This window comes from Pinus tabuliformis, chromosome 1_2 (assembly GCF_031772625.1).
Source record: "Pinus tabuliformis cultivar Carrire ecotype Pingquan chromosome 1_2, CPIR1, whole genome shotgun sequence".
NCBI classification, from domain to species: Eukaryota; Viridiplantae; Streptophyta; class Pinopsida; order Pinales; family Pinaceae; genus Pinus; species Pinus tabuliformis.
The window spans coordinates 1,343,278,944-1,343,291,075 of NC_142298.1; the positions used below are offsets into that span (position 1 = coordinate 1,343,278,944).

General features: G+C 41.1%; 1 protein-coding gene across 4 annotated transcripts; it reads right to left on the reverse strand.

Annotated features, from left to right (window-relative positions):
• Window positions 1-7,114: 7,114 nt before the first annotated feature.
• Window positions 7,115-9,334, reverse strand: LOC149211189 (putative LRR receptor-like serine/threonine-protein kinase At1g67720). Of its 4 annotated transcripts, none has more exons than XM_089394571.1 (6): window positions 9,000-9,334; window positions 8,546-8,724; window positions 8,341-8,467; window positions 7,913-8,099; window positions 7,656-7,788; window positions 7,115-7,525 (listed from the first exon to the last, which is right to left on the reverse strand). In XM_089394571.1, exons 1-6 carry the CDS (start codon window positions 9,133-9,135, stop codon window positions 7,373-7,375), a joined length of 915 nt encoding a protein of 304 aa, XP_089250697.1. In that variant the 5' UTR covers window positions 9,136-9,334; the 3' UTR covers window positions 7,115-7,372. The 4 variants fall into 4 exon arrangements, with proteins under 4 accessions (XP_089250697.1, XP_089250700.1, XP_089250698.1 ...); XM_089394574.1 differs by having other exon boundaries at window positions 7,390-7,525; window positions 7,660-7,723; XM_089394572.1 differs by having other exon boundaries at window positions 7,390-7,525; window positions 7,660-7,788.
• Between the last annotated feature and the right edge of the window lie 2,798 nt (window positions 9,335-12,132).

Below are 12,132 nucleotides of genomic sequence, written 5' to 3' on the forward strand. Positions count from 1 at the left end.
TAGAAGAGGAATTGGAACGTTGTTGAGTTGTTTAGAGTTAAGAAATCGTTGTATTTATATAAGATAATGTGAATCGTTGTATTTTTTTCCCATAAGGAAAATATCGTAACTTCTATTAATGGAGAAATTACATTTTACAGATGCAGTTGCATTCAAGATTGTGGAACGGTTACCGTCTAGTATGGAGTCCTAACAGCTAATGCTGTAATATGCCTATATAGGACTTTCACATTCCGGCTCTGCGCAGAGAGCCCAGCAGTTTCTGGTACAGCTACAAAAATTTTGTACAAAAAAAATATAACAGCTGATCATGTAAGCTACAGAATAACATAGATTATGTGTGGGACCAAACCCAGACCTATGGTATATCGTGAAATGGTCTGTGGTAGTATTGATGGGATGATCCATCAATTCTTGAATTAGCCAGCCGTCCCTTTGAATTTGAGTTGCTGCTTTAGAGAGCTGGTCCGCCTCAGTGTTCTGTTCCCTGTATATGTGGCTGCAGTTGAAGGATTCAAATGATGCTATCAGCCTTTTTGTCTCTAGGAGAATGTGGCTCAGAGAGTATGTATGGCAGTGTGCTGTATCGTTCAACCAATTGCAGACAATTTGTGAATCTCTGAATAACTGAAGATGGCTGCAATGTTTCTGTATGGCAAAGTGGATGATATTCTTTGCTGTACATAATTCAGCAAAGTTGTTGGTACCACGACCCAGATTTATCTGAATTTTATAGAAATGGGTATCGCTGAGATAAAGGAGCGCTCCTCCACCACAGCCTATTTCTTGTGCAGAGCCGTCGAAAAAAGCCCAGGGCTTCGATTTATCCAGGTTGATTTGTCTGAAGGTACGCGTGGTATTTTTTGGTACAGCTGTGGGAAGTAAATCAAAATCTGCTATAGTGTGTCTCAGAATGACAGGCCACTGTGGCTCCCTGTTTTGAAAAATAACCTGGTTTCGGGCAATCCATATAGCCCAGCAAACAAGTAAGGGCATGTTGACGGATTTGCCTGTGTGGGATCGACACCAATCGCTCCATGTATCCATGAGGTTCTGTCCCTGCCAGGTCTTGAGGGATGGATAATGTGTAACGATACTCTGCCAGAATGCTAATGTGGCCTGACAAAAGAGGAACAAATGTGTAGTGCTTTCCTCACCTGAACGGCACAAATGACATCTGAATGGCCCGTGGAATGCACACTTCATGAGGTTGGTACCAGTTGGTATTTTATCAGCAAGGATGTTCCACATAAGGAGGCGAGTACGGGGAGCCGCGTCCAATTTCCAGAGCGCTTTCCAAACAGGGAGAATATTCGTGGGCTTATATGGCTCCATTAGAGTAATATATTTTAGCTTGGGCGAATAGGTGCCATGTGGTGCGATTGCCCAGATCAATTCGTCGTGGCCTTCAGTTAGTCGAATATGGGCCTGCGACAGAGCATTGGTATAGTCCCGCCATACAAGATGCCATTGGTCAGGTAATTCTAATGAACGAGGAGAAGCCCACGCTTGATGCAGGAGGGTGGTGTTCGCCCTGTCCCCAATTTGCCTGATATGTGAGATGCCATTGGCATGGAGGTGCGCTAATAGCTCGTTTGGTAACCTGTGTGAATTACCGTACCCGACCCACGGATCCACTCCGATCCTGACACTGTTACCCTCTTTGATGCGCCAGGTGATTCCATCCCTCAACAGCGGCAACGAATGGAGGACTGCTTTCCAGATATTTGAAGTATTTCTGCCCGGGATGTGCTGTAGACGTAACCAGTCCATGAGGTGCATTGGTTTAATGTATTTTGCCTGAGCGACTCGAGCCCATAGGCTGTCTGTGGTCAAGAGGCACCACCCAAGTTTGGCAGCCAACGCCTTTGCAAAGTAATCGAGGTTTTTAATGCCCCGGCCTCCCCAGCGCTTGGGTTTTGCTATGGTAGCCCAATTCACCCAGGCAAAATGCTTCCCTGTATGATGCCCATTCCATAAAAATTTTGCACATATGGTTTGTAATCTGTTCAGGATGCCCCGAGGTATCCATGCCAAGGTCATCCAGTATACAGGGGTGGCCTCAATGACTGCTTTGATAAGAGTCAATCTACCGGCTCTGGAAAGATATCGGTGATACCAAACCTGTAATCTTTTCTCCACCTTCGCTATTAACCACGACCAATCTGCAGTCCGATAGCCAACAGGTTTTAATCTGTACCCCAGGTATTTGATGCCTTCAGATAATGATAAAGAGATGAAGGGGAAGCACTGAAGAGCAAAGGTATATTCATGTTGTGAGCAGCCAACCACCGTAATTGTGGATTTGGTCTCATTGATCTGCATGCCTGTGGCCTGTTGAAAGAGAGCAAAAATGTTCTGGAGAGTTGTGGTGTCACCTGTGCAACCATTAAGAAATATGAGTATGTCATCGAAAAACAAGAGGTGCGTAAGATGAAAATACTCTGAGATGTTGATGCCATTGAGTTGATTCCTATCTCGGGCAGATATGATAAGCCGACTCAAACCTTCCATGATGAGGAGGAAAAGAAGCGGTGATAATGGGCATCCTTGCCTGAGCCCTCGTTCAGAGGTAAAGAAGGATGTGGCTTCACCATTAAGAAGAATGTTGTAGGGCACATCAGAGATGCAGCCCATTATCCATTTTGTGAAGCTATAGGGAAAGCCGAGATGAGTCAGGAGAAGCCTGATGAAGAGCCAGTTGGCTTTATCGAATGCTTTTGACAGGTCAACCTTTAAAATCAGGCCCTTTTGTTTTTTTGTATGGAGAGTATGTAGGAGCTCTTGTGCGGTGGCGATGGCCTCATGAATCTGTCGATGATGGAGGAATGCAAACTATTCAGGGGATATGTGGCGAGATAAAATGGGCTTAAGACGATTGGTGATGATCTTAGCGATGATTTTGTAAAGGCAGTTGCAGAGGGAGATGGGCGGTAGTCGTTGTAGGATGAAGGGAGATTGGCTTTCGGGATGAGAGCGATGAAGGTGGATTTAATAGCTGATGAAATCCTGCCGGATCTTCTACTTTGCTGAATAATATTGAGGAGATCATTGCCCAGCAGATCAAGGAATGCAATGTAGAATTCGATGGTCCAGCCATCAGGACCGGGGCTTCTATCCTTCTTGAACCACTTAATGGTGGATTCTAGCTCCTCCATGGTGACTGCCTTAGTGAGCTCCTCTGTATCACCTTGAAGGACATATCTGGGAAAATGCTCTGCCACTCGCATGATCTCCAGGATGTTTGCCACTCTGGGGGCCTTATAAATGCCGTTAAAGTGATTGATCGCTAAGCTGGCCAGGTTCCTCTGAGATGTAATTGCCTGATTTTGTTCATCCTTGAGCTCCCAAATAGAATTGATAGCTTTTCGACCATTGGCGAACTTGTGATAGAAAGTGGTGTTAGCATCTCCCTCGTTAAGCCAAATGGCCCTGCTGCACAGCCGCCAGCTTTCCTCTCTGCATTTCAGAATCTGTGTGCGCTCGGTAATGAGGGAATTGAACTGTTCTTTGCTTCCTGTAGTAGTGTAGATGCCATCAGTAGAGATCTCATATGCTGCAATGGCTTTTTCAGCTTCTTTTAAAGTGTGATCATCCCGGACCCGCTTCTGGTGTGCCCATTGCTTGGATAAGCGCTTTAATTCTGTTAGTTTCCTCACAAATCCGGCCGAGAGCTCCTCCTGATCACGAATTGGATTGTTCTGCCAATATTCGGTGACCAAGTGTATATAGGAGGGATCCTTTAACCAAGTAGAATTGAATTTAAAAGGGCTCTTGATTTTGTCATAGGAGTCAGCTGTCTCTAGTAAGATAGGGCGATGATCGGAGATGCCGCCGGAGCCGACCCACTGCCTAGTGCGCGGGAGATGGTTATAGAGGGTTTCTTTAAGCAGGAACCTGACTAATCTTCTAGCCAAGCTCTGATTCCCACTTCTGTTATTCGTCCAGGTGTGCTGTAGTCTGGCAGAGGGTATGTCTACCCAGTGATGCTCCTCCAACAGGTTGGATATGGTGTCCGAGAAAGGGTCTGTCAGGGCAGAGTGACCCCATGACTCACACTGACCCATTGTGAAGTTTAAGTCGCCACCAAGCATAATATTGTCCTCCTTCAATAGGTCAGATTCAAGTAGCGCACTCCAGAAGGGAGCCCTGCTAGAACATGGACCATAAACGTTGACAATACGCAAGTTCATTTCCATGGAGAGAACATAGATGTCCAGGCCTATGAAGCCCCTACCGCCCCAAATGTTACAGATCTTGATGGCTTTGTTGAGGATCCCAATAGCTAATCCGCCCGATCTCCCTGATGCGTCAATAGCATGAAATGTCCAGTATGGCATCCAAGATTTGAAGGACTGGATGAGAGTGTCTGCAGGACAGAGGGTCTCTTGTAGTAGTATGATATCTGGTTGAGATATGGAGAGCAATCTCCTGAGCGCTAATTTTTTGGGGGAACTAGCAAACCCCCTGCAGTTGAAAGAGAGTACCTTCATGAGGGAAGAGGGACAGGGCCATGCTTTGCTCTAAGGGCCCAGGGGATGGTTTGTTGTCGCCCAATGGAAACTTCAGCGTCGGAAGTGTGTCTGGCTTTAGAAATACGCGATGGTCGACCACGAGATTGCTTAAAAGGAGCTGATATAATGTCAAGGCCGAAGGCATCGCCGCCTCTGTCTTTAGATATGGATCTGAGGGCATATCGAGGGGAAATTGGGGGGATGGAGCAAGGGAGGCGGATATGGATGGATTGATCAAGGAGGGCGAACTTGGGGGAAAAGCGGGAGCCAGAGGCGGAATGGGGCAATGGAGGGAGGGAGGGGGAACCCCCGAAAGAGGGTTAGATCCATGAGGGCAAGGGTTTAGATGCGGAGCAGTATCTACAGAGGGAGATGTATGAACCGGAGGGGAGGAGGGATGAGGGATCGATGAACTATCACCCATCTGCTGAGGAAACTCTTGCGCTTGGTCAGGCAATGGACAAGAAGTGGGATCAATAGCGCAGCCTGGAGGGTCATGTGTACCATCAGTAGCCTGGTTATGCTCCGATGAAGGCGCCTCCGATCCTTGCAGATCGGGGAAGTGAGGGGGAAGTTCAGTAGCCTCATCCTGTGGTCGTTACTTACCCTTGTGAAGGAGAGGGTAGTCCCGGTATATATGTCCAACTTGGTGACATCGGCGACATCTATACGGGATCCCTTCGTAATCAATAATCTGTTTACGCGCCAAGTCCCGCCAGTGAATAGTAATGTGTTCTTGAAGGCCACCCTTGGTGTCCAGATTGATGAGAAGACGAGCATAAGTCATCACACCTGTATGGAGGAAGGATCGATCATAATCCAAGTAAGAGCCCAATGCATTCCCAATTATTCTGAAGATGTCTTCAGACCAATACTGTATAGGGAGGCCTGGGAGCCGAATCCATATAGGCCCAGTGCCGATCAGCTCCGATTCGGGGTCAAACATGGGAGTCCAACATTTAAGGAGGACTGGGGCATGTTGAAAATGCCAATGAGCAGATAAGACCCAGTCTGTGTGTTCGGCAAGGACAAATTTTATTGCAAACCATCCTCTAGCTAATATATGTACTAAGGGGGGATCCCTCGGATGGTGTCCCCAAATATCAGATATCCAGGCCTTCAATCGAGAAACCGAGTATTTCCGACCCCTTATTCGGCCCACCAAGACTTTGTCGGAATGATCCATAATCTCACCCCACTGGACATCCTCCTCAAGTCTGAGAAATACTTCCTCTGCTTTGGATTTAAAACATCTGTTATTCCTTTTTGGTTTTGGATCCAGAGGTGAACTCCGCGCTCGATGCGGTGGCGAGGGGGCTCCTGAGATAGAAGGAGGGACAGAGGAGGATGTGGGGATAGCGAGGCCGCCGGAAGAGAAAATCGGATCAGAGGGAGAAGGTTGACTAGGGTGACTTCCATGGAGGGGATCTGAAGACAGTGAAACGGAGAAAGTGATGGGAGGTGGCTCAGTATGAGCGAGATCCGGGACTGAAGTAGAGAAGGAAGGGGGGTGAGGGAAAGGGGGAGTGCATTCCGCCTCAGATCCGAGGGTCGCCGGAGAAAAGAGGTCATGCCGGGAAGGTGTAAGGATCGGATGAGCTGCTGGACGAGAGAGCGATGGATCCCCATTAGAAAAAGAAGCCTGGTTATAAATACCTCGTAAAGCATTTGGGGTACGCCAGATAGGTACGCCTTCCAGAGGGTCGGCAGTGTAATCTACAGCTTCATAATCTCCCATGAGAACAGCAGGTTCCAGTGACAGTAGAGCAGAGAGCAGGTGTCAGGGGACTGTAGTTACAGGACGAGATCGTCCACCAGAAGTAAGGGCAGATGCACCCAGTTGGTGGCGGGTCAGGGTTGTCTCGCAGGCTCAGAAACCTGCAGAAAATGTCAAACCCTAGCTAGCCATATCCATCGTCATCGATGCCCCTGCGCTCCATCGCTTGGTCGTCCATCTCCATGCGACCCGTCCGTGAATCGTTGTATTTATATAAGATAATGTAAGATAATGTGAATAGTAAGTGAAATAGCAGCTGGTAGCCTGCAAGTTGAGGGACTTACCGTGCACTATCAAAGTCAATTTTGCACTTGTTAGAATAAATATGGTTTTTTCTTAGTTGTTAGCTGTCTTAAATGGGGGGTTTCATCTTAATTGCCATTGTCTTAAAAATAAAGTTTTGCCTTAAAATATTTTTGTCTCAAAGTGTTTTTGTCTTAAATATAAAATTGTCTTAAAATATTTGTCTGTTTTTGTCTTAAATATAAATTGTCTTAAAATATTTTTGTATTAAACTGTTTTTATCTTAAATATAAAGTTTTGTCTTAAAATATTTTTGTCTCAAAATGTTTTAAGACAATTCAATAAAAGTGATTTTTAAAGATGTTTACATAATATAACAAGACATGACAACATCTCTTCCATGTTAGACCCTGGTGCAATAATTTTTCTCACTAATTTAAATTTGATTAGTCAAAATTAGCTATATTTGTTGAACAATATGCATTACTTAATGAACTACTTATATATAAATATTTCTCCAAAATCCACCCAACTTTACACAATATTAATAATAACATTTCATTTACAAGTAGACTATATTTACATCCAACATTAAAACTAGTTCCAACTTAATTTCAATCTAATTAAACATCCGTAATATTTAAACTCTAACATCTTCCTACTTAAAACTTCACCCCAACTTCTCTATATCTCTTTGTTTTGCAACAGGAAGCTCTTTTAACTTTGCTTTCTTAAATGCATTTGAAGCCTCACTTTTTCATACAAGATAGTCTCTTTCAGCTCTCCCACTTTACTTTCTCATACATGAAAGCCTCTTTCAACTCTCCTACTACCTCACTCATGCCAGGCCTAGAAGATGAACTCTGAAACATCTAAGGGCCACTTTGGCAACGATAGTCATTGATTTCATGTGATATTTTCTTTCCATTTTCTTGTCTATGATTTCCAATATTTTTCCAGGGTTTTCATTGATCCCCACATGATCTCTCACCTGGGAATTTAGAGACAAACTAGAAAATCAGAAATTATGTAGTTAATTCAGATAATCATACACAATGTTTGGATCACTAATTATAAATAAAATCTATGTTTAGATGACTAATTATAAATAAAATCCTTACCCACATTGAGAGTAATCTTTCCTCACTCGGTAGATCCCTATCAAAGGCATTTCTCCCGCATATGATTTCTAATAAAACCACTCCAAAACTATATACATCATTTTTCTGAGTCACACGACCAGTGGAAATATACCTGTAAAAATATCTCTAGGTATAAATGGAATTGCCGCTACTCTCAACAATCAATTGAATTCCTATGGCATCCAAAAGAGTATTCGAAAGAGAATGCAAAGAGAATGCAAGTATTTGTAACTTACTCTGGATCCGCGTATCCGTAAGTTCCTTTCACTATATCCACGATAGGAGCCTGCCTATCCATTGTCATCTTTGACAAACCGAAATCGGACAGTTTTCCATTCAAATTGCTGTCGAGAAGGATGTTAGCAGTCCTCACATGCCTGTGAATTATCATTGGAGTGCAACACACGTGTAGGTATTGCAGTGCTTCAGACAGAAATGGAGGATGGAATATCAGATGAGAAATATGGTTAACCACTATTTCTCGTATTCAAATACATTTACGCTCAAATAATGTAGTGCGAAAAATTTAAAGTTATTACCCTCAGCTACATCGATTGCGCTCTGACCTGGAAAACAAATAACTCTCTGCCTGTCGTAAATCTTTTCAAAATATTTATTTATTGCATCAACCCGACCAAACAATATTAGAGTGTAAAATATTTACCATAAAGACGGTCACATAAACGCCCTCCGCACATGTAATCATAAATAAGCATATGCTTTCCGGATTCATGGCAGTAGCCCAGCAAAGACACCAAGTTCTTATGATGGACTCTACAAATAAGGTGGACCTGCACATATTTTTTCTTCTCAATTCTGTGTGCACCCAAATGATTCAGAAATTGGATCATATTGAATCTCATAATTACCTCAGTGAAAAACTCCCGAATTTCTTCTTCGCTATTCGATGACAGCACTTTTACTGCGATCTCTTTTCCGTCTGGCATCTTGCCAAAGAACACCGGTCCAAAGGTACTTTTGCCAAGTTTCTGACTAAAAGTTTGCGTGGCTTCCTTCATCTCTTGCAGAGTAAAAATCATCGTGTCTTCTGCAATCCATGTAAATTTACAAAGTATGAAAGGGCCCTCTGGCATAGTTTTTTCTTCTTTTTCTATTTTTATCCAGTGATTGTACAGGGCATACTCAGTTTAAGGGGTGTGCCAAGTCAACTCAACTATCGGAGCCTGAACCCATAATCTCAGAGCTAAAGACTTAGCCCAGTATTTTAACCAACTAGGTTACTCATCAGAACTGAAAAAAATTCACAACTTCATAATAGGGGAGTTTCCCAATATATTTCTTCATAGAAATCAAGTTCCTTACCTTTATTGAGGATATGTCTTTCCCTGAATTCAAGCTCCTGACCTTCACTGAAGGGCTGTTTTGCCCTAAATTTCTTCCAATATATATTAATCTGTTTTGCCCTAAATTTCTTCCAATATATATTAATTCTCACCATCAAAGCTAAAACAATTATTAAACCCCCACTTCTATTTATTCCGAGATTCACACTTACTCTGTTCTTTCTTGAATTATTTCTGGTTTCCCTACAGAGTTAACGATTCCCATAGTATCTGCAACACACCGAATGAAGAGATTTTCAATGAATTCGTGAACCTCCTGCTGTAAGATTTTATAGACTTTCAACCGTATAGGTATTACTGTCTGTGCCATTCCTTTCTATGAACCGCCAATACTTTTTAACCACACTGTCAAGATTGACATTTCGTGTCTGTCACGGAGACGTGTTGTAAACGCCATGGGTTGTTTGACAGTGCACTCTAAACCTCTGGTCAATATTGCAGCAGCACTGTGTTGGTCGCCGACCGTTCATTCTACTCCCCGCCACGGCGGGGTCCGAACTCACATAATTAAAGTTCTTGGTAAGGTGTAACTATAATTTTTTATTTAATTTGTTTCTTTAATTAAATTGGATTAAATTCATTCACTTAGCGACCGAATATAATATTATCAAAAGAAATCAATATCACATCGTTTCATAATGATCAGGTTCGGTTTTGTTTGAATTTTTTGACCGGTTATCTATTAAGTTAGTTTAGAAAAGGTTATCCATTAAATTACTTTATATATATTTTCTATATGTATAGATATATTAACTTGAAAATGAAATATAGGATAAAATTGTAAGAAATTAATATTATTAAAAAAATTGCTATCACTAACATAGAAACTGCAAAGATAGGTTACAAGTTTGATTTTTGACATGAGATTATGAGTTTTGATCTATGGATGAATATGAACACTCCAAGAATACATTACAAGTTTGAGTTTTGACATAATGTTATGAGTTTTGATTTATATACGAACATGAAAACTAAAAAATAAATTACAAGCTTAAATTTTAATATAAACTTATAAATTTTGATCTATAAATTTAATTAATCCACATAAAACTTAATAAAATTTATCTAACCTTCATCTTTATAAATTTAATTAATCTACATAAAACTCAATAAAATTCATCTAACCTCCATCTTTTTAAGGTTGGCCAAAATTCAAACCTCAAAATTAAACCTAGAAGGAAATACAAGTTTACATCGCAATTCGAATTTAGTTATGCATGGAGTTATTTAGCCGATGGTTAATTTCCTAATTGGTGATTTTGATAAAGAAACCGCTGACTTCCATGTGACATTCGCGTAGGATGGTTGATTTCCCACCAACGCATAGGATTATTTTTTTAATATAAAATTAATTAAATAATAAAAAAAGTGACATTATTAGTGGGGCATAGAACCGTGAGTGGGTAGTTTTGGAAACCATCAATCATAGATATAGGAATCCACCCCAAGTAAGGGCAATACAGTGTCCATCTAATTGCCAATTACTCTTGAAAATTTTAAAGATCCCCATGACTCTTAAAAATTTTAAAGATTTTTTTTCCATTACGAAAAAAAACTGTATTTATATTAATATAAAAAGCAGTATTTATATTAATATAAAGTATAGTCATATATTTAAAAAAAAAGATAAAAAATTGTGTTGATTAGAGCACTGTTGAGTCTGAAAAAACACTTACATGGAGAGATGAAAAAAGAAATATGTAGCAAAACAGACGATATCCATCGATAAACACAGGATGACCATTCAGGTCCATATAGAAAAAACATCCCCATCACATTGAGAAATACAAGAAAGTATAAACAAACATACCTTTTTTGAAGAGGAAGAGGCATTGAGCAAAAGAGATATAATCTGGGAGGGACAAAAAACAAAAATGGTTTAAGTACCCAGTGAGGAGAAATCATCAATCTGATATGTGCTTGTTCCCATTTGAATCTCCATTTTCCATATACCCAGCTGGATTGAGAGCCCTTTCTTTGACAGGTCATCAGCATGAGTATTAAAGGTTCTGTCAACATGGTTAATAGAATAATCCTTTTTTCTACTCCATAATGCATTTATGCTATTCATCCACACTGTTAACATTGAGTTTTTTATAGATAATTTCCCTGTAACATGCTCAATCATAATTTTAGAGTCACCGTAGATCTGAAGATTCTAAATATTAAGGAAAGTGCTTAAATGTAAGAGACAAACAAGGGCCATAGCCTTAGCCTTGTTGTTTGTACCTTTACCTCCATTCCAATAAATGGAAAAATGAAGGTCTTGATTCATTGATATGAGAAAGCTGCAAGCACATATACCATGTTGTGCTGCTCCATCAAAAAATGCTCTCGGAAAACTCATCCGAACCCTCCTATGAGCCTTGGAATTCTTGTTTTTATGTAGAAACATCTTAGTTGGAAGAGAGTTATGAATAGAAATAATCTTCTCAAACACAGTCATTTTATCTTCCCTTCCATCTTGGAATAATAACTTATTCCTCCACTTCCAAACTGACCAAAGGAGAAGTTGAGGAATGGATCTAATAGTAGATTTTTGAGTGCTCCACCAAACCAGTGCATCTTGTATGGATGAGTGAAACACCAAACTGAAACCAAAATATGTTGCAAAATCCTTCCATAACTGAAGAGTGAAACTGCAATTTAGGAACATGTGACAGTTGTTTTCTCCCTCCTTCTTGCACATTAGGCATATACCAGGACCTGTTCAGTTTCTTTTTTGAAGATTCTCCCAAGTAAGGTTTTTATTGTGAAAAACTAGCTAGGAGAAATGAATCATTTTATAGGGAGCCCCAGTTTTCCACAAAGACATCAGGAAAATATTCAGAAAAGGGGAAGGGATTCCTTTAGCTAAAATTAAGTAGATTTCCTTTACTTGTACTTCTTCCCTCTCCCTTTTTCCCCTCCAGGTAAGGGAATCATTTTCTTTCGTTCTACATATACCTGAGTTTCTCATAGTCATCATAATATTGTTCCATTGCTGTAATAAATCTCCCCTTAGACCCAAACCTTGTGGATCCCTCCAAATAGGAGCGCCTCCCTACCACCCTGCTATGATTTGACTCCATGTCAAAATTCCCTTTCTATGA